Source organism: Panulirus ornatus, chromosome 8 (assembly GCF_036320965.1).
Source record: "Panulirus ornatus isolate Po-2019 chromosome 8, ASM3632096v1, whole genome shotgun sequence".
In the NCBI taxonomy this organism is placed as follows: domain Eukaryota; kingdom Metazoa; phylum Arthropoda; class Malacostraca; order Decapoda; family Palinuridae; genus Panulirus; species Panulirus ornatus.
Window position 1 is genome coordinate 21,283,804 of NC_092231.1, and position 27,554 is coordinate 21,311,357.

Here is a 27,554-nt window from a genome sequence, read left to right on the forward strand (position 1 = left end):
AAATCTCACTGCAAGGGAGTCCATCATTTCCCTGCTCCTGGAAGTAACATAACCTTGGAGCTGCAGAGGCTCCTGGAAAAGGGGTCCTGGTGAAAATATAAGTAAAATGAATAACCTGTAACAATGTTGCAAAATGAACTTTTTTTATTTTACTGCTGAAAAATTTATATAGCTCTCACAAATAATGTCAAATGGATATGTTAAAGATGAAACCATTTCAGAGAAGCTATGCTCAAGGGGACCATATGCATTGATTTTTCATCAACATTTGAAAAATACGAAACAAGAAAAACTAAATCAACCGAGAAATACAATAAAGAATTACTGAGAAAGCATCAAAGACATCCAAGATTTCATGTGGGTTTTAACCCAATTTGCCATCCCACTTTTACAGTGCTATGTGTCACCCTCTGAGACATAGATGTACCTTCCTGCATTTGCTAACTACTATTCAAAATTTTTGACATATGTCAGCCTTTCCTCACTTATTCTCTCCATGTATCCGACCATTTCAGCACACTCTCTTCAGCTCTTCAAACCACATTCTTCCTATTATCAAACCTCTCTCTTACCCCTGTATCACTTACTTGATCAAACCACCTTATACCACATAATTTCCATACACATTTCACTTCCAACAAATCCACCATCCTTTGCATATTCTCACCTATACCCCATGCCTCGCATCCATGCAACATTGCTGGGACTAATATACCTTGAAACATATCCATTTTTGCCCTCTAAGATAACAACCTGTCTTTCCACACACCCCTCAATGCTCCCACAACCTTCGCCCCTTCTCCCACCCTATGACTCAATTTTGCTTCCATGGTTCCATCTGCTGCAATGTCTCCTCCCAGGTATCTAAAACACTCCACTTCCTCCAAATTTTCTATAAACTTACACTGCAATGCTAATCCTAATAACCTTGGTTGTCCTAATATTTACCCTTGACTTCCTGTCTTCACATACTTTCCCAAACTCAAACACCAACTTCTGCAGTTTCCCACATAAATCTGCCACCAGTGCAATGTCATCAGCAAACAACAGCCTCTGTTTCCTACAAAATGCATACCTGGCACTCTCTTCAATATCCTTGAATCTACATCCATCACCATCCCCATCCATAAACAAACTAAACAGTCAAGGTGACATCACAAACAGCTACTCCAGACTCACCTTCACCTGCGACCATTCATCTTCTCTACCTACTCTACACATGCATTTGAGCCACATCAAGTAAACTCAAGCAAGCATGTTTAGCAAAATGACATTTGAATTAAATCTAAAGTCATTTGTGTAAAATCGCCAACATATGAGTCATCTTCCCTTATTTCTTTCCATCATTTAAATCCATTTCAGTAAATTGCACCAATTTCCTGTATCATACATATTTCAAGAAAAATTTGTAATCTTCCTACCTGATGATGAAGTAGAATTTGATGTAATCTCTTGGTCACCTCATCACTAACATTGTGAAGACCATCAACAGTGGCATAATTACTGCCTCTGCTGCTGTCACCACCATTGCCAAACCTGCATGAATGAATAAATAAACAAATCTTTATTGCACTTACACACTCATGAATCAAACATTTACCTTTACCTACAGAGAAAATGTTCAAATCCATAATCTCAATACAATCATATCCATAAAATGGGGTTTGTTTTCTAAAATTCTCTTATCATCAAACTGACATATCCTTAAGACTATGTTAAACTCTTCTTAAGGACAAACAAAAATAAAGATTGACTGACACACACATGGAAGTGGATGAGGGCACATGTTTTACCCATCCTCTGTATCAATGAATGTGCTTTGTAAATCTCTTGAAAAGATACTAAAACACATATAGATGAATAGATAGAAAGGAGAAACTTCCTAACTAGGCGGCAACATGACTTCAGAAAAGTCCTGCATCATGAACCTGTTATACTTTTACAATAGGGTGACTAAAGTCTTAAGAGTAAAAAGGTTATGTTCCTTGACTGCCAGAAAGCCTCTGACACTGTATTCAAATGGAGGCTGATTAAGAAGACTGAGGATTACCTTTATGGAAGGGCACAAATGACACATGTAAAATGCACATTCTCTGGGTGGGCTCAGTCTTGGGCCCACTTCTATTCCTGTCATATGAGAATAACTTGTAAGAGAGATTTTGTGACTGAACATGTTTGCAGGTGATGCTAAGGTCATGAGAGAAGTAAGGAATGCAATGATTGCATCAGCTTATAGAGGAACCTAAGTAAATTTCAAAGTAGGTCTGCTATTTGAATGATGAGACTCAAAGAGAGTAAGGGCAAAGTAATGGGGATGGGATACAGTAAAAGAAGGCTCCAAGGAGGAGGAGGAAGGAGGAAAGGAGGAAAGGAGGACAGGAGCAAGAGGCATCCCCCTTCCTCCACATGCACGCGACGTAGTGCTAGGAAAAGACAACAAAGGCCACATTCGTTCACACTAAGTCTCTAGTTGTCATGTGTAATACACCGGAACCACAGCTCCCTTTCCACATCCAGGCCCCACAAAACTTTCCATGGTTTATCCATGACGCTTCAAATGCCCTGGTTCAATCCATTGAAAGCACATCCACCCTGGTATACCACATCGTTCCACTTCACACCATTCCTTGCACGCCTTTCACCCTCCTGTGTGTTCAGGCCCTGATCACTTGAAATCTTTTTCATTCCATCCTTCCACCTCCAATTTGGTCGCCCACTTCTCCTTCCCTCCACCTCTGGCACATATATCCTCTTTATCAATCTTTCCTCACTCATTCTCTCCATGTGACCAAACCATTTCAATACACCCTCTTCTGCTCTCTCAACCATACTCTTTTTATTACCACCCATCTCTCTTAACCTTTCATTACTTACACCATCAAACCACCTCACGTCACATACTGTCCTCAAACATCTCATTTCCAACACATCCACCCTCCTCTGCACATCATTATCTATAGCCCATGCCTTACAACCTTATAACATTGTTGGAACCACTATTCCTTCAAACTTACCCATTTTTGCTTTCTGAGATAACGTTCTTGCCTTCCACACATTCTTCAATGCTCCCAGAACCTTCGCTCCCACTCTGTGACTCACTTCTGCTTCCATGGTTACATCCGCAGCTAAATCCACTCCCAGATATCTAAAACACTTCACTTCCTCCAGTTTTTCTCCATTCAAACTTACCCCCCAACTGACCTGTCCCTCAAGCCTACTGAACCTAATAACCTTGCTCTTATTCACATTTATTCTCAGCTTTCTTCTTTCCACACTTTACCAAACTCAGTCCCCAACTTCAGCAGTTTCTCACCTGAATCAGCTACCAGCACTGTATCATCAGTGAACAACAACTGACTCACTTCCCAAGCCTCTCATCCACAACAGACTGCACACTTGCCCCTCTCTCCAAAACTCTTGCATTCACCCCCCTAACAACCCCATCCATAAACAAATTAAACAACCATGAAGACATCATACACCCCTGCCGCAAGCTGACATTCACTGGGAACCAATCACTTTCCTCTCTTCCTACTCTTACACATGCCTTACATCCCCGATAAAATTTTCACTGCTTCTAGCAACTTACCTCCCACACCATATATTCTTAACACTTTCCACAGGGCATCTCTATCAACTCTATCATATGCCTTCTCCAGATCCATAAATGCTACATACAAATATATCTGTTTTTCTAAGTATTTCTCACATACATTCTTCAAAGTAAACACCTGATCCACACATCCTCTACCACTTCTGAAACCACACTACTCTTCCCAAATCTGATGCTCTGTACATACCTTCACCCTCTCAATCAATACCCTCCCATATAATTTCCTAGGAATACTCAACAAGCTTATACCTCTGTAATTTGAACACTCACCTTTATCCCCTTTGCCTTTGTACAATGGCACTATGCATGCATTTCGCCAATCCTCAGGCACTTCACCATGAACCACACATACACTGAATATCCTCACCAACCAGTCAACAACATAGTCACCCCCTTCTTTAATAAATTGAACTGCAATGCCATCCAAACCAGCCGCCATGATGGCTTCCATCTTCCGCAAAGCTTTCACTACCTCTTCTCTGTTTACCAAATCATTCTCCCTGAGCCTCTCACTTCGCACACCACCTCAACCAAAACACCCTATATCTGCCACTCTATCATCAAACACACTCGAACAAACCTTCAAAATACTCACTCCATCTCTCTCACTTCACCACTACTTGTTATCACCTCCCCATTTCCCCCCTTCACAGATGTTCCAATTTGTTCTCTTGTCTTACACACTTTATTTACCTCATTCCAAAACATCTTATTCTCTCTAAAATATCTAATGATACTCTCTCACCCCAACTCTCATTTGCTCTCATTTTCACCTCTTGCATCTTTCGCTTGACCTCTTGCCTCTTTCTTTTATACATCTCCCAGTCATTTGCACTACTTCCCTGCAAAAACCCTCCAAATGCCTCTCTCATCTCTTTCTCTAACAATCTTACTTCTTCATCCCACCACTCACTACCCTTTCTAAGCTGCCCACCTCCCACCTTTCTCATGTCACAGGCATCTTTTGCATAAGCCATCACTGCTTCCCTAAATACATCCATTCCTCTCCCCACTCTCCTTACGTCATTTGCTTTCTCCTTTTTCCATTCTGCACGCAATCTCTCCTGGTACTTCCTCACACAAGTCTCCTTTCCAAGCTCACTTACTCTCACCACTCTCTTCACTCCAAAATTCTCTCCTTTTCTGAAAACCTCTACATATCTTCACCTTTGCCTCCACAAGATAATGATCAGACATCCCTCTAGTTGCCCCTCTCAGCACTTTAACATCCAAAAGTCTCTCTTTCACACGCCTATCAATTAACACGTAATCCAATAATGCTCTCTGACCATCTCTCATACTTACATATATATACTTATGTATATCTCTCTTTTTAAACCAAGTATTCCCAATCATCAATCCTTTTTCAGCATACAACTCTACAAGCTCTTCACCGTTTCCAACATTGAACACCCCATGTATACCAATTATACCCTCAACTGCCACATTACTCACCTTTGCATTCACATCACCTATCACTATAACCTAATCACCTTTGCATTCATATCACCCATCATTATAACCAAGTCTCATGCATCAAAGCTGCTAACACATTCACTCAGCTGCTCCCAAACACTTGTCTCTCATGATCATTCTTCTCATGACCAGGTCCATATGCACCAATAATCACCCACCTCTCTCCATCCACTTTCAGTTTTACCCATATCAATCTAGAGTTTACTTTCTTACACACTATCATATACTCCCACAACTGCTCCAGGACTAGTGCTACTCCTTCCTTTGCTCTTGTCCTCTCACCAACCCCTGACTTTACTCCTAAGACATTCCTAAACCACTCTTCCCCTTTAACCTTGAGCTTTGTTTCACTCATAGCCAAAACATCCAGGTTCTTTTCCTAAAACACACTACTTTTTTTTATTATATATTATTATTATTTTGCTTTGTCGCTGTCTCCCACGTTTGCGAGGTAGCGCAAGGAAACAGACGAAAGAAATGGCCCAACCCACCCCCATACACATGTATATACATACATGTCCACACACGCAAATATACATACCCATACATCTCAATGTACACATATATATACACACACAGACACACACATATATACACATGCACACAATTCACACTGTCTACCTTTATTCATTCCCATCGCCACACATGGAATAACATCCCCCTCCCCCCTCATGTGTGTGAGGTAGCACTAGGAAAAGACAACAAAGGCCAAATTCGTTCACACTCAGTCTCTAGCTGTCATGCAATGATGCCCGAAACCACAGCTCCCTTTCCACATACAGGCCCCACACAGCTTTCCATGGTTTACCCCAGATGCTTCACATGCCCTGATTCAATCCATTGACAGCACATCGACCCCGGTATACCACATCGATCCAATTCACTCTATTCCTTGCCCGCCTTTCACCCTCCTGAATGTTCAGGCCCCATCACTCAAAATCTTTTTCACTCCATCTTTCCACCTCCAATTTGATCTCCCACTTCTCCTCGTTCCCTCCACCTCCGACACATATATCCTCTTGGTCAATCTTTCCTCCCTCATTCTCTCCATGTGCCCAAACCATTTCAAAACACCCTCTTCTGTTCTCTCAACCACACTCTTTTTATTTCCACACATCTCTCTAACCCTTACATTACTTACTCGATCAAACCAACTCACACCACATATTGTCCTCAAACATCTCATTTCCAGCACATCCACCCTCCTGCGCACAACTCTATCCATAGCCCACGCCTCGCAACCATACAACATTGTTGGAACCACTATTCCTTCAAACATAGCCATTTTTGCTTTCCGAGATAATGTTCTCGACTTCCACACATTCTTCAAGGCTCCCAGGGTTTTCGCCCCCTCCCCCACCCTATGATCCACTTCCGCTTCCATGGTTCCATCCGCTGCCAGATCCACTCCCAGATATCTAAAACACTTTACTTCCTCCAGTTTTTCTCCATTCAAACTTACCTCCCATTGACTTGACCCTCAACCCTACTGTACCTAATAACCTTGCTCTTATTCACATTTACTCTTAAATTTCTTCTTTCACACACTTTACCAAACTCAGTCACCAGCTTCTGCAGTTTCTCACATGAATCAGCCACCAGCGCTGTACCATCAGCGAACAACAACTGACTCACTTCCCAAGCTCTCTCATCCCCAACAGACTTCATACTTGCCCCTCTTTCCAAAACTCTTGCATTCACCTCCCTAACGACCCCATCCATAAACAAATTAAACAACCATGGAGACATCACACACCCCTGCCACAAACCTACATTCACTGAGAACCAATCACTTTCCTCTCTTCCTACACGTACACATGCCTTACATCCTCAATAAAAACTTTTCACTGCTTCTAACAACTTGCCTCCCACACCATATATTCTTAGTACCTTCCACAGAGCATCTCTATCAACTCTATCATATGCCTTCTCCAGATCCATAAATGCTACATACAAATCCATTTGCTTTTCTAAGTATTTCTCACATACATTCTTCAAAGCAAACACCTGATCCACACATCCTCCATCACTTCTGAAACCACACTGCTCTTCCCCAATCTGATGCTTTGTACATGCCTTCACCCTCTCAATCAATACCCTCCCATATACTTTAACAGGAATACTCAACAAACTTACACCTCTGTAATTTGAGCACTCATTCTTATCCCCTTTGCCTTTGTACAATGGCACTATGCATGCATTCCGCCAATCCTCAGGCACCTCACCATGAATCATACATACATTAAATAATCTTACCAACCAGTCAATAATACAGTCACCCCTTTTTTTAATAAATTCCACTGCAATACCATCCAAACCTGTTGCCTTGCCGGCTTTCATCTTCCGCAAAGTTTTTACTACCTCTTCTCTGTTTGCCAAATCATTTTCCCTAACCCTCTCACTCTGCACACCACCTCGACCAAAACACCCTATATCTGCCACTCTATCATCAAACACATTCAACAAACCTTCAAAATACTCACTCCATCTCCTTCTCACATCACCACTACTTGTTATCGCCTCCCCATTAGCCCCCTTCACTGAAGTTCCCATTTGCTCCGTTGTCTTACGCACTTTATTTTTATGTTTTCTTTTCCTCAAACACACTACTTATCTCTCCTTTTTTCTTATCTTGGTTGCATCCACACATATTTAGACACCCCAGTCTGAGCCTTCGAGGAGGATGAGCACTCCCTGCATGACTTCTTGTTTCCCCTCTTAGGAAGTTATAATACATATATATATATTCCTAAGAGTCCACAGGGAAATGAAACGTGATAAGTTCCCAAGTGCAGTTTCGTGTAATAATCACATTATCAGGGGAGATACAAGAAAGAAATACAATTGTCAGTTGATATATAACGGTTGATATATAACGAAGAGATATGGCTAGGATGCCATCTGGTAACAAGTTTTATATATATATTTTTTTATTTTATTTTTCTTTGTCGCTGTCTCCTGTGTTTGCGAGGTAGCACAAGGAAACAGACGAAAGAAATGGCCCCAACCCACCCCCATACACATGTATATACACACACGTCCACACACGCAAATATACATACCTATACATCTCAATGTACACATATATATACACACACAGACACATACATATATACCCATGCACACAATTCACACTGTCTGCCTTTATTCATTCCCATCGCCACCTCGCCACACATGGAATACCATCCCCCTCCCCCCTCATGTGTGTGGGGTAGCGCTAGGAAAAGACAACAAAGGCCTCATTCGTTCACACTCAGTCTCTAGCTGTCATGCAACAATGCCCGAAACCACAGCTCCCTTTCCACATCCAGGCCCCACACAGCTTTCCATGGTTTACCCCAGACGCTTCACATGCCCTGATTCAATCCACTGACAGCACGTCAAGCTCGGTATACCACATCGATCCAATTCACTCTATTCCTTGCCCGCCTTTCACCCTCCTGCATGTTCAGGCCCCGATCACTCAAAATCTTTTTCACTCCATCTTTCCACCTCCAATTTGGTCTCCCACTTCTCCTCGTTCCCTCCACCTCCGACACATATATCCTCTTGGTCAATCTTTCCTCACTCATTCTCTCCATGTGCCCAAACCATTTCAAAACACCCTCTTCTGCTCTCTCAACCACGCTCTTTTTATTTCCACACATCTCTCTTACCCTTACATTACTTACTCGATCAAACCACCTCACACCACACATTGTCCTAATGTTTCAAATGACTACTACTATCTAATGCTCCTACCTAAATATTCCTACCTATTACTTCTAACTACTGTTCCTATCATTTTGCCAAAAGTATGGGCTAGCACATAGTGCTCACTGCAGGAAAATCTAGAGTTATGCGAAATGAATTGCATGAGTTAAGTGTTGTCAAGTGTAACATCTGATGGGGAGAGACTGTATGTTCATGGACAGAATGAGAGCAGTCCACATGTTAGTAAGGCAGAAAGAAAAGACTGCCACTTGGGTCAGAGGAGTGCAACTTGACAACCACTTAAGTGCTGGCTCACTAAGAAGATGTCACATTCTCCTGATACCCAGCAGGTAATACTGGTAATATACCTCCCTGGTTGTGACTACCCACTAACTAAAATCATTTTCAATTTCTTGATAATTTTCACCTAAAAGCATATATGAACAAAGCAAAAAACAAGATATCGGACCATTTGAGGTAGGATATAGATATGAAATGACTCCAAAGTAATGTGTAGGATGTCGAGCGAACAATATAAAACTGTACTCAGCTAAAAATGTGAGAACAAATTTGAAGATGAACTGCTTAAGCAATATGATGAAAATGCAAGCATACTGAAATACTGAAAAATTAAAGTGATTGATCAACGCAAAGAAAATTCAACTCCAAGAGCATATGGTGCCTTAGCTATATTCCTTAAAAAGACAAAAACAGCAATTGCAAAACCAACAATGTTATCATTGAGGCAAAGCCTGGATGAGCAAAACTGCAGACATTCACAAATTGTTATATGTAACACTGACACACAAAATAGGATTTATGCTAATACTTAAATAAAACAGACCAACTGGCTTGATTTCACGTAATAAAAGTTTTTAAAAGACCGATAAAAGGACATATAGTAAATGAAATAATCAACAGGAGTTACATAAATGAATGCCACCAAGGATCTGTGACAAGAAAAAGTATCCAAACCCAATTATCAACTCGTTACAGTTAATATATGGAAGTTAATGCAAGAAAAAAAATGAATACTGTTTCTTGACACTGCAAAAATGTTTAACAAAGTAAACCAAAAGAAATTACTACAGCAAGAAGCCAAACAAACCATTAGGGTAAGATAGAAGGATGGATAACCGAGTTTATAACTGAGAGAAAAAAAATTGGTAGCAAATGGAACCATGTCTGAAGAGGAAAATGTTCTACCTGAGGTATGACAGGGAATGGTGTTACTCTCAATATTCTCTGCAGTATTGATGTGAGGCATCAACAGAGAAGTAAAGGATAACAAGTAATGATGCAAAGCATCAACAGTGAAGAAAGGGACAGCAAAGTAAGCAGCTTTGCTGATGACACTAGAATAAGCAAAATGATTGGATCAGAAACTGATCAGATGGGGACAAGAAAAGGCTGGACACAATTTACAAACAGGCATCTATGAGCCTAATAAAGATGAACTTGAGCAAATAATCTAGGAAAAGATTCATTAGTGCAATTGAAAGGCGTGACAGGGAAATTGATAGAAAGTGAGCCAAATATAAAAGATTGGGTGTCATCAAAAATGAAAAACTAGATATCAGAAAGTAAAGTGATGAGTGGTATGATTCTGAGAACTTTCTTTACTAGAGATATACCTCTTGATGAAAATGTTTAATGTGTTTCTATACAAGAAGTAGAATTGAATACTGCTGTGTTGTATGGTCACCAATGAAGTAAATACAAATAAACAGAGGATTCAAAAGCACTTCACAAGCAAAATCAAGATGAAACTTGTGGAACACAAACTCACAAAAAAAAAAACCAAGAAAAAAAAGATAAACTATACAAGGCAACAAATAAATGGAATAAAAGAAAATGTGTTGAACCTGAAAGCCTCTCAACAACGAAGATAGAGTTGTTAAGTCTTCACAAAAATCATGGAATATAATATATTTTTTTTTCATCATTATACTTTGTCGCTATCACCAACGTTACAGAGGTAGCGCAAGGAAACAGACAAAAGAATGGCCCAACCCACCCACATACATTTGTATATATATACACGTCCACACACACACATATACATACCTATACATCTCAACGTATACATATATATATATATATGCACACACAGACATATACATATATACATATGTACATAATTCATATTGTCTGCCCTTATTCGTTCCCATCGCCACCCTGCCACACATGAAATGACAACCCCCTCCCCCGGCATGTGCCAGAAGTAGCACTAGGAAAAGAAAACAAAGACCACATTCAATCACACTCAGTCTCTAGCTGTCATGTATAATGCACCAAAACCACAGCTCCCTTTCCACATCCAGGCACCACAAAACTTTCCATGGTTTACCCCAGATGTTTCACATGCCCTGGTTCAATCCATTGACAGCACATCAACCCCGGTATACCACATCGTTCCAATTCACTCTATTCCTTGCACACCTTTCACTCTCCTGCATGTTCAGGCCCTAATCACTCAAAATATTTTTCTCTCGATCTTTCCACCTCCAACTTAGTCTCCCACTTCTCCTCATTCCCTTTACCTCTGACACATATATCCTCTTTGTCAATCTTTCCTAACTCATTATCTCCATGTGACCAAGCCATTTCAATACACCCTCTTCTGCTCTCTCAACCACACTCTTTTTATTACCACACATCTCTCTTACCCTTTCATTACTTACTCGATCAAACCACCTCACACCACATACTGTCCTCAAACATCTCATTTCCAGCACATCCACCCTCCTCCGAACAACTCTATCTATAGCCCAAGCCTCGCGACCATATAACATTGTTGGAACCACTATTCCTTCAAACATAACCATTTTTGCTTCCCGAGATAATGTTCTTGACTTACACATATTTTTCAACGCTCTCAGAACTTTCGCCCCCTCCCCCACCCTATGATTCACTTCTGCTTCCACGGTCCCATCCGCTGCCAAATCCACTCCCAGATATCTAAAACACTTCACTTCCTCCAATTCTTTTCCATTCAAACTTACCTCCTAATTGACTTGTCCCTCAACCCCACTGTACTTAATATCCTTGCTCTTATTCACATTTACTCTCAGCTTTCTTCTTTCACACACTTTAACAAACTCAGTCACCAGCTTCTGCAGTTTCTTACACGAATCAGCCACCAGCGCTGTATCATCAGTGAACAACAACTGACTCACTTCCCAAGCTCTCTCATCCACAACAGACTGCATACTTGCCCCTCTCCAAAACTCTTGCATTCACCTCCCTAACAACCCCATCCATAGACAAATTAAACAACCATGGAGACATCACACACCCCTGCCGCAAACCAACATTCACTGAGAACCAATCACTTTTCTCTTTTCCTACTCGTACACATGCCTTACATCCTCGATAAAAACTTTTCACTGCTTCTAACAACTTGCCTCCCACACCGTATATTTTCAATACCTTCCACAGAGCATCTATATCAACTCTACCATAGGCTTTCTCTAGATCCATAAATGCTACATACAAATCCATTTGCTTTTCTAAGTATTTCTCACATTTTTCAAAGCAAACACCTAATCCACACATCCTCTACCACTTCTGAAACCACACTGCTCTTCCCCAATCTGATGCTCTGTACATGCCTTCACCCTCTCAATCAATACACTCCCATATAATTTCCCAGGAATACTCAACAAACTTACCTCTGTAATTTGAGCACTCACTTTTATCCCCTTTGCCTTTGTACAATGGCACCATGCAAGCATTCTGCCAATCCTCAGGCACTTCACCATATATATTACACAAAAAAGCATGACAATTCAGCAAAAAGCTATTACGATTACTCAATATATTGCCACGAGAAATAAGAACATTCATGGAACAACTATAGAAACATTTGAAATAAAACTATGTAAGAGTGTAAGAACAATGTGATAAGAGTGTAAGAAAGTAAACTCTAGATTGATATAGGTAAAACTGAAAGTGGATGGAGAGAGATGGGTGATTATTGGTGCATATTCACCTGAGTATGAGAAGAAAGATCATGAGAGGCAAGTGTTTTGGGAGCAGCTGAGTGAGTGTGTTAGTAGTTTTGATGAATGAGATCGGGTTATAGTGATGTGTGATTTGAATGCAAAGGCGAGTAATGTGGCAGTCGAGGGAATAACTGGTGTACATGGGGTGTTCAGTGTTATAAATGGAAATGGTGAAGAGCCTGTAGATGTGCACTGAAAAAGGATTGGTGATTAGGAATACCTAGTTAAAAAAGAGATATATACATAAGTATATGTATGTAAGTAGGAGAGATGGCCAAAGAGTGTTATTGGATTAGATTGGATTATGTGTTAATTGATAGGCGCGTGAAACAGGCTTTTGGATGTTAATGTGCTGAGAGGTGCAACTGGAGGGATGTCTGATCATCATCTTGTGGAGGCGAAAGTGAAGATTTTTAGAGGTTTTCAGAAAAGAAGAGAGAATGTTGGGGTGAAGAGAGGGGTAAGAGTAAGTGAGCTTGGGAAGGACACTTGTGTGAGGAAGTACCAGGAGAGATTGAGTACAGAATGGAAAAAGGTGAGAACAAAGGACATAAGGGGAGTGGGGGAGGAATGGGATGTATTTAGTGAAGCAGTGATAGCTTGCGCAAAAGATGCTTGTGGCATGAGAAGCATGGGAAGTGGGCAGATTAGAAAGGGTAGGATGAAAAAGTAAGATTATTAGTGTAAGAGAAGAGAGAGGCATTTGGACGATTTTTGCAGGGAAATAATGCAAATGACTGGGAGATGTATATAAAAAAGAGGTACGAGGTCAAGAGAAAGGTGCAAGAGGTGAAAAAGAGGGCAAATGAGAGTTGGGGTGAGAGGGTATCATTAAATTCTAGGGAGAATAAAAAGATGTTTTGGAAGGAGGTAAATAAAGTACGTAAGACAAGGGAACAAATGGGAACATCAGTGAAGGGGGCTAATGGGGAGGTGATAACAAGATGTGGTGATGTGAGAAGGAGATGGAGTGAGTATTTTGAAGGTTTGTTGAATGTGTTTGACGATAGAGTGGCAGATAAAGGGTCTTTTGGTCGAATTAGTGTGCAAAGTGAGAGGGTGAGGGAGAATGATTTGGTGAACAGAGAAGAGGTAGTAAAAGCTTTGCGGAAGATGAAAGCCAGCAAGGCAGTGGGTTTGGATGGTAATGCAGTGGAAATTATTAAAAAAGGAGGTGACTGTATTGTTGACTGGTTGGTAACGTTATTCAATTTATGTATGACTCATGATGAGGTGCCTGAGGATTGGCAGAATGCTTGCATAGTGCCACTGTACAAACTTGCATAGTGCCACTGTACAAAGGCAAAGGGGATAAAGGTGAGTGCTCAAATTACAGAGGTATAAGTGTGTTGAGTATTCCTGGGAAATTACATGGTAGGGTACTGATTGAGAGAGTGAAAGCATGGACAAAGTATCAGATTGGGGAAGAGCAGAGTGGTTTCAGAAGTGGTAGAGGATGTGTGGATCAGGTGTTTGCTTTGAAAAATGTGAGAAATACTTAGAAAAGCAAATGGATCTGTATGTAGCATTTATGGATCTGGAGAAGGTATATGATAAGAGTTGATAGAGATGCTCTGTGGAAGGTATTAAGAATATATGGTGTGGGAGGCATGTTGTTAGAAGTAGTGAAACGTTTTTATTGAGGATGAAAGGTATGTGTAAGAGTAGGAAAACAGGAAAGTGATTGGTTCTCACTGAATGTCGGTTCGCAGCAGGGGTGCGTGATGTCTCCATTATTGTTTAATTTGTTTATGGATGGGGTTGTTAGGGAGGTGAATGCAAGAGTTTTGGAAAGAGGGGCAAGTATGCAGTCTGTTGTGGATGAGAGAGCTTGGGAAGTGAGTCAGTCGTTGTTCACTGATGATACAGCGCTGGTGGCTGATTCGGGTGAGAAACTGCAGAAGCTGGTGATAGAGTTTGGTAAAATGTGTGAAAAAAGAAAGTCGAGAGTAAATGTGAATAAGAGCAAGGTACAGTAGGGTTGAGGGACAAGTCAACTGGGAGGTAAGTTTGAATGGAGAAAAACAGGAGGAAGTGAAGTGTTTTAAATATCTGGGAGTGGATTTGGCAGCGGATGGAACCATGGAAGAAGAAGTGAATCATAGGGTGGGGTAGGGGGCAAAAGTTCTGAGAGCTTTGAAAAATATGTGGAAGGCGAGAACGTTATCTCGGAAAGCAAAAATGGGTATGTTTGAAGGAATAGTGGTTCCAACAATGTTATATATATGGTTGTGAGGCGCGGGCTATGGACAGAGTTGAGCGGTGGAGGGTGGATGTGCTGGAAATGAGGTGTTCGAGGACAATATGTGGTGTAAGGTGGTTTGATCGAGTAAGTAATGAAAGGGTAAGAGAGACGTGTGGTAATAAAAAGTGTGGCTGAGAGAGCAGAAGAGGGTGTTTCAAATGGTTTGGTCAAATAAAGATAATGAGTGAGGAAAGATTGACAAAGAGGATATATGTGTCAGAGGTGGAAAGAATGAGAAGTGGGAGACCAAATCGGAGGTGGAAAGACAGAGTGAAAAAGATTTTAAGTGATCGGGGCCTGAACATGCAGGAGGGTGAAAAATAGAGCAAATGAGAGTTGGGGTGAGAGAGTATCATTAAATTTCAGGGAGAATAAAAAGATGTTTTGGAAGGAGGTAAATAAAGTGCGTAAGAACAAGGGCATGGGAATCCTCAGTGAAGGGGGCTAATGGGGAGGTGATAACAAGATGTGGTGATGTGAGAAGGAGATGGAGTGAGTATTTTGAAGGTTTGTTGAATGTGTTTGACGATAGAGTGGCAGATAAAGGGTCTTTTGGTCGAATTAGTGTGCAAAGTGAGAGGGTTAGGGAAAATGATTTGGTAAATAGAGAAGAGGTAGTAAAAGCTTTGCGGAAGATGAAAGCCAGCAAGGCAGTGGGTTTGGATGGTAATGCAGTGGAAATTATTAAAAAAGGGGGTGACTGTATTGTTGACTGGTTGGTAACGTTATTCAATTTATGTATGACTCATGATGAGGTGCCTGAGGATTGGCAGAATGCTTGCATAGTGCCACTGTACAAACTTGCATAGTGCCACTGTACAAACTTGCATAGTGCCACTGTACAAACTTGCATAGTGCCACTGTACAAACTTGCATAGTGCCACTGTACAAACTTGCATAGTGCCACTGTACAAACTTGCATAGTGCCACTGTACAAACTTGCATAGTGCCACTGTACAAACTTGCATAGTGCCACTGTACAAACTTGCATAGTGCCACTGTACAAACTTGCATAGTGCCACTGTACAAACTTGCATAGTGCCACTGTACAAACTTGCATAGTGCCACTGTACAAACTTGCATAGTGCCACTGTACAAAGGCAAAGGGGATAAAGGTGAGTGCTCAAATTACAGAGGTATAAGTTTGGTTGATATTCCGGTAAATTATATGGGAGGGTATTGATTGAGAGGGTTGAAGGTGTGTACAGAGCTTCAGATTGGGGAAGAGCAGTGTGGTTTCAGAAGTGGTAGAGGATGTGTGGATCAGGTGTTTGCTTTGAAGAATGTATGTGAGAAATACTTAGAAAAACAAATGGATTTGTATGTAGCATTTATGGATCTGGAGAAGGTATATGATAAGAGTTGATAGAGATGCTCTGTGGAAGGATTAAGAATATATGGTGTGGGAGGCATGTTGTTAGAAGTAGTGAAACGTTTTTATTGAGGATGAAAAGGTATGTGTAAGAGTAGGAAAACAGGAAAGTGATTGGTTCTCACTGAATGTCGGTTCGCAGCAGGGGTGCGTGATGTCTCCATTATTGTTTAATTTGTTTATGGATGGGGTTGTTAGGGAGGTGAATGCAAGAGTTTTGGAAAGAGGGGCAATATGCAGTCTGTTGTGGATGAGAGAGCTTGGGAAGTGAGTCAGCTGTTGTTCGCTGATGATACAGCGCTGGTGCTGATTCGGGGTGAGAAACTGCAGAAGCTGGTGATAGAGTTTGGTAAAATGTGTGAAAAAAGAAAGTCGAGAGTAAATGTGAATAAGAGCAAGGTACAGTAGGGTTGAGGGTCAAGTCAATTGGGAGGTAAGTTTGAATGGAGAAAAACAGGAGGAAGTGAAGTGTTTTAAATATCTGGGAGTGGATTTGGCAGCGGATGGAACCATGGAGAAGAAGTGAATCATAGGGTGGGGGAGGGGGCGAAAATTCTGGGAGCCTTGAAGAATGTTTGGAAGTCGAGAACATTATCTCGGAAAGCAAAAATGGGTATGTTTGAAGGAATAGTGGTTCCAACAATGTTGTATGGTTGCGAGGCGTGGGTATGGATAGAGTTGTGCGCAGTAGGGTGGATGTGCTGGAAATGAGATGTTTGAGGACAATATGTTTGAGTAAGTAATGTAAGGGTGAGAGAGATGTGTGAAAATAAAAAGTGTGTGGTTGAGAGAGCTTGGGAAGTGAGTCAGCTGTTGTTCGCTGATGATACAGCGCTGGTGGCGATTCATGTAAGAAACAGCAGAAGCTGGTGATAGAGTTTGGTAAAATGTGTGAAAAAAGAAAGTCGAGAGTAAATGTGAATAAGAGCAAGGTACAGTAGGGTTGAGGGTCAAGTCAATTGGGAGGTAAGTTTGAATGGAGAAAAACAGGAGGAAGTGAAGTGTTTTAAATATCTGGGAGTGGATTTGGCAGCGGATGGAACCATGGAGAAGAAGTGAATCATAGGGTGGGGGAGGGGGCGAAAATTCTGGGAGCCTTGAAGAATGTTTGGAAGTCGAGAACATTATCTCGGAAAGCAAAAATGGGTATGTTTGAAGGAATAGCGGTTCCAACAATGTTGTATGGTTGCGAGGCGTGGGTATGGATAGAGTTGTGCGCAGTAGGGTGGATGTGCTGGAAATGAGATGTTTGAGGACAATATGTTTGAGTAAGTAATGTAAGGGTGAGAGAGATGTGTGAAAATAAAAAGTGTGTGGTTGAGAGAGCAGAAGAGGGTGTTTTGAAATGGTTTGGTCACATGGAGAGAATGAGTGAGGAAAGATTGACAAAGAGGATATATGTGTCAGAGGTGGAAAGAATGAGAAGTGGGAGACCAAATTGGAGGTGGAAGGATGGAGTGAAAAAGATTTTGAGTGATCGGGGCCTGAACATGCAAGAGGTGAAAAATAGAGCAAATGAGAGTTGGGGTGAGAGAGTATCATTAAATTTCAGGGAGAATAAAAAGATGTTTTGGAAGGAGGTAAATAAAGTACGTAAGACAAGGGAACAAATGGGAACATCAGTGAAGGGGGCTAATGGGGAGGTGATAACAAGATGTGGTGATGTGAGAAGGAGATGGAGTGAGTATTTTGAAGGTTTGTTGAATGTGTTTGACGATAGAGTGGCAGATAAAGGGTCTTTTGGTCGAATTAGTGTGCAAAGTGAGAGGGTTAGGGAAAATGATTTGGTAAATAGAGAAGAGGTAGTAAAAGCTTTGCGGAAGATGAAAGCCAGCAAGGCAGTGGGTTTGGATGGTAATGCAGTGGAAATTATTAAAAAAGGGGGTGACTGTATTGTTGACTGGTTGGTAACGTTATTCAATTTATGTATGACTCATGATGAGGTGCCTGAGGATTGGCAGAATGCTTGCATAGTGCACTGTACAAACTTGCATAGTGCCACTGTACAAACTTGCATAGTGCCACTGTACAAACTTGCATAGTGCCACTGTACAAACTTGCATAGTGCCACTGTACAAACTTGCATAGTGCCACTGTACAAAGGCAAAGGGGATAAAGGTGAGTGCTCAAATTACAGAGGTATAAGTTTGTTGGTTTCCGGTAAATTATATGGGAGGGTATTGATTGAGAGGGTTGAAGGTGTGTACAGAGCTTCAGATTGGGGAAGAGCAGTGTGGTTTCAGAAGTGGTAGAGGATGTGTGGATCAGGTGTTTGCTTTGAAAAAATGTGAGAAACAAATTTGAAGATGAACTGCTTTAAGCAATATGATGAAAATGCAAGCATACTGAAATACTGAAAAATTAAAGTGATTGATCAACGCAAAGAAAATTCAACTCCAAGAGCATATGGTGCTTAGCAATATTTCCTTAAAAAGACAAAAACAGCAATTGCAAAAACCAACAATGGTTATCATTGAGGCAAAGCCTGGATGAGCAAAACTGCAGGACATTCACAAATTGTTATATGTAACACTGGACACACAAAATAGGATTTATGCTAATACTTAAATAAAAACAGACCAACTGGCTTGATTTCACGTAATAAAAGTTTTTAAAAGACGATAAAAGGACATATAGTAATGAAATAATCAACAGGAGTTACATAAATGAATGCCACAAGCATCGGTGACAAGAAAAAGTATCCAAAACCATTTATCAACTCGTTACAGTTAATATATGGAAGTTAATGCAAGAAAAAAAATGAATACTGTTTCTTGACACTGCAAAAATGTTTAACAAAGTAAACCAAAAGAAATTACTACAGCAAGAAGCCAAACCAACCATTAGGGTAAGATAGAAGGATGGATAACCGAGTTATAACTGAGATGAAAAAAATTGGTAGCAAATGGAACCATGTCTGAAGAGGAAAATGTTCTACCTGAGGTATGACAGGGAATTGGTGTTACTTCAATATTCTCTGCAGTATTGATGTGAGGCATCAACAGAGAAGTAAAGGATAACAAGTAATGATGCAAAGCATCAACAGTGAAGAAAGGGACAGCAAAGTAAGCAGCTTTGCTGATGACACTAGAATAAGCAAAATGATTGGATCAGAAAATGATTCAGATGGGGGGACAAGAAAAGGCTGGACACAATTTACAAACAGGCATCTATGAGCCTAATAAAGATGAACTGAGCAAATAATCTAGGAAAAGATTCATTAGTGCAATGAAAGGCGTGACAGGGAAATTGATAGAAAGTGAGCCAAATATAAAAGATTGGGTGTCATCAAAAATGAAAAACTAGATATCAGAAAGTAAAGTGATGAGTGGTATGATTCTGAGAACTTTCTTTACTAGAGATATACCTCTTGATGAAAATGTTTAATGTGTTTCTAAAACAAGAAGTAAAATTGAATACTGCTGTGTTGTATGGTACCAATGAAGAAAATTAAAAATTTAAACAGAGGTTTTCAAAAGCATTCCAAGAAAAATTCAAGAAAAAACTTGGGGAAACACAAACTCAAAAAAAAAAAAACCCAAGGGAAAAAAAAAGATAAACTAACAAAGGAAAACAAAAAAATGGTTTAAAAGAAAATGGGTTAAACCCTGAAACCCTCTCAAAAACGAAGATAGAGTTGTTAAGTCTTCAAAAAAATTCATGGAATAAAATTATTTTTTTTTTTTCTTCATTATACTTTGTCGCTTCACCAAGGGTTACAGGGGTAGCGAAAGGGAAACAGACAAAAGAAGGGCCCCAACCCACCCACTTTAATTTTGGTATATATTACAGGTCCACACACACACTTATAAAAAACCTATACATTTCAACTTATCCCTTTTTAAAATTAATACCAAGACTTTATTTTTTTAATCAATGTACAAAATTCTTTTCCCCATTTTGCCACCCTCCCACACATGAAAAAAATTGTAAAAGGTGCACGGGGAAAAAAAAAACCCCCCCTTTTTCCCAAAAACCGGGCCAGTTGCCCTTTTAAATGCCCCCAAACCACAGCTCCCTTTCCCACCCAGGCCCAAAAAAACTTTCCAGGGTTTTTACCCAAAATTTTCACAGGGCCCTGGTTCAATCCTTTGACAGCACATCCCCCCGGTTTTACCACATTTTCCCAAATTCATTATTCCTTGAAACCCCTTTTCCCATTCCCTGCATGTTGGGCCCCTAATCACTAAAAAATTTTTTTTCTCTCGATCTTTCCACCTCCAACTTGGGTTCCCCATTCCCCTCATTCCCTTTACCCTGACAATTACCCTCTTTGAAATTTTTCCCTACTCATTTCTCCATGTGACCAAGCCATTTCAATACACCCTCTTCTGCTCTCTAAACCACACTTTTTTTATTACCACAATCTCTTTACCCTTTCATTACTTACTGGGATCAAACCACCTCACACCACATACTGCCCTCAAACATCTTTTTCCCGGGCACCCCCCTCCTGAAAAAACTTTTTATAGCCCAAGCCTCGCGCCAATATAAAAATTTTTGGAACCACTATTCCTTCAAACAAAACCCTTTTTTGTTTTCCCAAGATAATTTTTTGACCTTCCACAATTTTTAAACCCCCCCCAGAACTTTTGCCCCCTCCCCCCCCCTATGATTCACTTCGGTTTCCAGGTTTCCCATCCCCCCCAAAATTCCACTCCCAGATTTTAAAAAACACTTCATTCCCAAAATTTTTTTTCCATTAAAAACTTACCTCCTAATTGACTTGCCCCTAAACCCCCACTGTACTTTAAAATCCTTGCTCTTTTTCACATTTACTCTCAGCTTTCTTCTTTTACAATTTAAACCAAAATAGTCACCAGCTTCTGCAGTTTCTTACAAAGAATCAGCCACCCGGCTGTATCTCCCGTGAAAAAACAAATGACTAAATTCCCAAACTCTCTCATTTCCAAACAGGCTGCATATTTTTCCCCTCTCCCAAAACCCCTTTTCATTTTACCTCCCCTAACAAAACCCCCTCCATAGACAAAAATTTAAAAAACCCTGGGGACATTAAAACCCCCTGCCGCAAAAACCCAAAATTCACTGGAACCAATCATTTTTCTTTTCCCACTCGTACACTGCCTTACATTTCCCCGATAAAAACTTTTTACGGGTTTAACAACTTTTCCTCCCCACCCTTAAATTTTAATACCTTCCCCAGAGCATCTATATCAACTCTACCCTAGGCTTTCTCTAGATCCATAAAGCTTTCATACAAATCCATTTTCTTTTCTAAGTATTTCTCACATTTTTCAAAGCAAAAACCCCAATCCCCACATCCTCTACCAATTTTGAAACCACACTGCTCTTCCCCAATTTGATGCTCTGGTTTCATGCCTTCACCCTCTCAATCAAAACCTCCCATATAATTTTCCCGGAATACTCAACCCAAAATTACCTCTGTAATTTGAGCACTCATTTTATCCCCCTTTTCCTTTTTTACAATGGCACCATGCAAGCATTTGCCCAATTTCCCCAGGGACTTCACCATATATATTACACAAAAAAGCATGAAAATTTAGCAAAAAAATATTACGATTTCTAAAATATTTCCCCGAGAAATTTAAAAACTTTTTTGGAACAAATATAGAAACATTTGAAAAAAAAAACTTTTAAGAGTGTAAGAACCCAATTTTGTTTAAAGGGGGTAAGAAAGTAAACCCCTAGATTGATATAGGTAAAAAATGAAAGTGGGTGGAGAGGAAAGGGTGGTTTTTTGGGCTTTTTTCCCCGAGTATGAGAAGAAAGATCATGAGAGGCAAGTGTTTTGGGAGCAGTGAGGAGTGTGTTAGTTTGTTTTGTGAATGAGATGGGGTTTTAGTGATGTGTGATTTGAATGCCAAAAGGGGAGTTTAAAGTGGCAGTTGAGGAAAAAAATTGGGGTTTCATGGGTGTTCAGTGTTTAAATGGGGAAAAGGTGAAGGCCTGTAGATGTGCACTGAAAAAGGATTGGTGATTAGGAATACCTAGTTAAAAAAAAAAGATATATCATAAATATATGTATGTAAGTTGGAGAGTGGCCAAAAAGTGTTATTGGATTAGATTGGATTATGTGTTAATTGATAGGCGCGTGAAACAGGCTTTTGGATGTTTTGTGTGAGAGGTGCAACTGGGGGGATGTTGATCATCTTCTTGTGGGGCGAAAGTGAAGTTTTTTAGGGGTTTTTCAGAAAAAAAGAGAGAATTTTGGGGGTAAAGAGGGGGGTAAGAGTAAGTGAGCTTGGGAAGGAACTTGTGGGGAGGAAGTCCCAGGGAGATTGAGTACAGAATGGAAAAAGGTGAAAACCCAAAGGACTTAAGGGGAGTGGGGGAGGAATGGGTTGTATTTAGTGAAGCAGTGAAGCTTGGAAAAAAGATGCTTGGGGCATGAGAAGCAGGGGAAGTGGGCAGATTAGAAAGGGTGGAGGGAAAAATTTAAATTATTAGTGAAAGAGAAGAGAGAGGCATTTGGACGATTTTTGCAGGGAAAAAATCCCAAATGATGGGAGATGAAATATAAAAAAGGGGTTTCGGGTCAAGAAAAGGTGCAAGAGGTGAAAAAAGGAAAAATGAGAGTTGGGGTGAGAGGGTTCATTAAATTTGGGGGAAAATAAAAAGATTTTTTGGGAAAGGAGGTAAATAAAGTACGTAAGACAAGGGAACAAAGGGGGAAACTTTCGGGAAAGGGGGGCTAATGGGGAGGTGATAAAAAGGGATTTTGGTGATGTGAGAAGGAGATGGAGTGAGTATTTTAAAGGGTTTTGTTGAATGTGTTTGAGAAAAGAGGGGGGGCAGAAAAAGGGTTTTTTGGTCAAATTAGTGTCCCCAAAGTGAGAGGGTGAGGGAGAATGTTTTTTTTTTTTGGTGAACAGGAAGAGGTATTTAAAAAGCTTTGGGGAAAGATGAAAGCCAGCAAGGCAGTGGGTTTGGATGGTAATGAGGGGAAAAATTTTTAAAAAAAGGGGGTGACTGTATTGTTGACTGGTTGGTAACGTTATTCAATTTATGTATGATCATGATGGGTGCCTGGGATTGGCAGAATGCTTCCCTAGTGCCACTGTACAAACTTGCATAGTGCCACTGTACAAAGGCAAAGGGGATAAAGGTGAGTGCTAAAAATTACAGAGGTATAAGTTTTGGGTTTAGTATTCCTGGGAAAAATTTCATGGTAGGGTACTGATTGAGAGAGTGAAAACTTTGGGCAAAGTTCAGATTGGGGAAGAGCGAGTGGTTTCAGAAGTGGTAGGGATGTGTGGTTTAGGGGTTTGCTTTGAAAAAAAGTGAGAAATTTCTTTGAAAAGCAAATGGAAACTGTATGTTTGCATTTATGGTTGGAGAAGGTAAAATTTTTAAGGTGATAGAGTTTCTTGGGGAAATTTTTTAAGAATATATGGTGGGGAGGCATGTTTTTGAAGTAGTGAAAGTTTTTTTTTGAGGATGAAAAAGGGTTTTGTAAGAGTAGGAAAAAAAGGAAAAAATGATTGGTTCTCACTGGGAAAGTCGGTTCGCGCAGGGGTGCGTGATGGGCTCCCTTTTGGGTTTTAATTTTTTTTATGGGGTGGGGGTTTTTTGGGAGGTGAATGCAAGAGTTTTGGAAAGAGGGGGAAGTTGCAGTCTGTTGTGGGTGAGAGAGCTTGGGAAGTGAGTCAGTCGTTGTTCACTGATGATTTCAGCGCTGGTGGGTGTTGGGGGGAGAAAATGCCCGAAGCTGGTGATTGAGTTTTGGGAAAAAGTGTGAAAAAAAAAAGTCGAAGTAAATGTGAATTTAAAAGCAAGGTACAGTTGGGTTGAGGGGCAAGTCAACTGGGAGGGAAGTTTGGGAAAGGGGAAAAAAAGGAGGAAGTGGGAAATGTTTTAAAAATCTGGGGGTGGATTTGGCAGCGGATGGAACCATGGAGAAGAAGTGAATCATAGGGTGGGGGAGGGGGCAAAATTCTGGGGCCTTTTAAAATTTTGGAAACGAGAACTTATCTCGGAAAGCAAAAAGGGTTGTTTGAAGGGAAAAGTGGTTCCCAAAAATGTTAAAATATATGGTTGTGAGGCGCGGGGTATGGGGGGGCAGAGGTTTAGCGGTGGAGGGGGGATGTGCTGGAAATGAGGTGTTTGAGGACAATATGTTTGGGGTTAAGTAAGTAAGGGTAAAAGGGGAGTGTGGAAAAAAAAAAGGGGTGGTTGAGAGAGCAGAAGAGGGTGTTTTAAAAGGTTTGGTTTAAATAAAGAAATGAGTGAGGAAAAATTGACAAAGAGGATATATGTGTAGAGGTGGAAAGAATGAGAAAATGGGAGACCAAATCGGGAGGGGGAAAGACAGAGTGAAAAAAATTTTTAGTGATCGGGGCCCGAACATGCAAAGGGGGGGAAAAAGGGATGCAAGGGAAAAGAGTGAATCGGAACGATGTGGTATACCGGGGTTGACGTGCTGTCAATGGATTGAACCAGGGCATGTGAAGCGTCTGGGGTAAACCATGGAAAGTTTTGTGGGGCCTGGATAAGGAAAGGGAGCTGTGATTTCGGTGCATTATACATGACAGCAAGAGACTGAGTGTGAACGAATTGGGCCTTTGTTGTCTTTTCCTAGCGCTCCCTCGCGCACATGCGGGAGGAGAGGTTGTCATTTCATGTGTGGTAATGTGGCGATGGGAATGAATAAGGGCAGAAAGTATGAACTATGTATATGTGCGTGTGAGGACGTGTATGTATATATATGTATATGTGGATGGGTTGGGCCATTCTTTTGCCCGTTCCCTACACTACCTCACTAACGCAGGAGACAGCGACAAAAAAAAAAAAAAAAAAAAAAAAAAAAAAAAAAAAAAAGAGAGAGAGAAAAAAGGTTGAAATCAGTCCCAGATAAAATAAGAATCAAAGAGGCAGCTGAGAAGCATTGTCTTATACATCGCATAAGATGTCCAGTGAGCACTTTACACTAACCCTACCATTCTGGCTAAATCTAGTTATAGGTACTCAAGTACATAAGTATGCATAGGTATGTATGTACCCTGTTATTTCTTTTTTGATAAACCCTCCTCAAATCACATATTGTCCTTAAGCATTTAATTTCCAACCCAACCACCCTTTTCTGCAAAGCTTTATCTTGGGCCAATGCATCACATCAATACATCATCATCAGGATGACCAAAACATCAAACATACCAATCCAATTAATACAAGATTAAAGGGGAGATTATATTATCAATTTCAAGTTACACTTACATAAGGTTACATACAAGTGTACAGAGGAGGGTGGATGTGCTGGAAATGAACTGTTTGAGGACAACATGTGGTGTGAGGTGGTTTAATTGATTAAGTAATGTAAAGGTAAGAGAGATAAGTGGAAATAAAAGAGTGTGGTTTTGAGAGCAGAAAAGGCTGTATCAAAATGGTTTGGACAAATGGAGAAAATTAGTGAGGAGAGATTAACAAAGAGGATATGTGTCAGATGTAGAGGGAACAAGAAGAAGTGGTAGACCAAATTGGAGGTGGAAGGATGGAGTGAAAAAGATTTTGAGGGATCAGGGCCAGAACATACAGGAAAGTGAGAGGCATGCAAGGAATAGAGTGAACTGGAACAATGTGGTATACCAGGTAGATGTGCTGTCAATGGACTGAACAAGGGCATGTGAAACCTCTGGGGTAAACCATGGAAAGGTCTATGGGGCCTGGATGTGGACAGGGAGCTGTGGTTTCGGTGCATTACAAATGACAGCTAGAGACTGAGTGTGAGAGAATGAGGTATTTTTTTTCTGTTTTCCTAATGCTACCACACTAAAGCAGGGGGTAGAGATGCTATTTTCTATGGGATGGGGCAGTTCCAGAAATGGATGAAGGCAAGCAAGTATGAATATGTACTTGTGTATATATATGTCTGTGCATGTGTATGTACGTGTACATGCTGATAGGTATATGTATGTATATGTGTGTGTGTATGAGCGTTTATGTATATGTATAAGCATGTATATGAGTGGATGGGCCATTCGTCATCTGTTTCCCATAGCTACCTTGCTGATGCGGGAAACAGCAATCAAGTATAATAAACAAATATATAAATATATAAATTTATAAATATCCCTGGGGATAGGGGAGAAGGAATACTTCCCATGCATTCCTCACGTGTCGTAGAAGGCGACTAAAGGGGATGGGAGCGGGGGGCCAGAAACCCTCCCCTCCTTGTATTTTAACTTTCTAAAAGGGGAAACAGAAGAAAGAGTCACGCGAGGAGTGTTCATCCTCCTCGAAGGCTCAGATTGGGGTGTCTAAATGTGTGTGGATGTAACCAAGATGTGAAAAAAGGAGAGATAGGTAGTATGTTTGAGGAAAGGAACCTGGATGTTTTGGCTCTGAGTGAAATAAAGCTAAAGGGTAAAGGGGAAGAGTGGTTTGGGAATGTCTTGGGAGTACAGTCAGGGGTTAGTGACAGGACAAGAGCAAGGGAAGGAGTAGCACTACTCCTGACACAGGAGCTGTGGGAGTATGTGATAGAGTGTAAGAAAGTAAATTCTAGATTGATATGGGTAAAACTGAAAGTCGATGGAGAGAGATGGGTGATTATTGGTGCATATGAACCTGGGCATGAGAAGAAAGATCATGAGAGGCAAGTGTTTTGGGAGCAGCTGAATGAATGTGTTAGTGGTTTTGATGCACAAGACCGGGTTATATAAAGTGATGGGTGATTTGAATGCAAAGGAGAGTAATGTGGCAGTTGAGGAAATAATTGGTATACATGGAGTGTTCAGTGTTGTAAATGGAAATGGTGAAGAGCTTGTTGATTTATGTGCTGAAAAGGACTGGTGATTGGGAATACCTGGTTTAAAAAGCGAGATATACATAAGTATACGTATGTAAGTAGGAGAGATGGCCAGAGAGTGTTATTGGATTACGTGTTAATTGACAGATGCACGAAAGAGAGACTTTTGGATGTTAATGTGCTGAGAGGTGCAACTGGAGGAATGTCTGATCATTATCTTGTGGAGGCGAAGGTGAAGATTTGTGGGGTTTTCAGAAAAGAAGAGAGAATGTTAGGGTGAAGAGAGTGGTGAGAGTAAGTGAGCTTGGGAAGGAGACTTGTGTGAGGAAGTACCAGGAGAGACTGAGTACAGAATGGAAAAAGGTGAGAACAAAGGAGGTAAGGGGAGTGGGGGAGGAATGGGATGTATTTAGGGAAGCAGT

At 40.7% G+C, this 27,554-nt stretch overlaps 1 protein-coding gene across 5 annotated transcripts in view; it reads right to left on the reverse strand.

Annotated features, from left to right (window-relative positions):
* LOC139749868 (phosphatidylinositol-3,5-bisphosphate 3-phosphatase MTMR3) overlaps positions 1 to 27,554 on the reverse strand; it is a 357,317-nt gene that overhangs the window by 71,991 nt on the left and 257,772 nt on the right. For all 5 annotated transcript variants that reach the window (XM_071664222.1, XM_071664224.1, XM_071664220.1 and 2 more), the window contains exon 14: positions 1,422 to 1,536. In XM_071664222.1, coding sequence (XP_071520323.1) covers positions 1,422 to 1,536 — 115 coding nt within the window. The remainder of the gene's footprint in view (positions 1 to 1,421; positions 1,537 to 27,554) is intronic.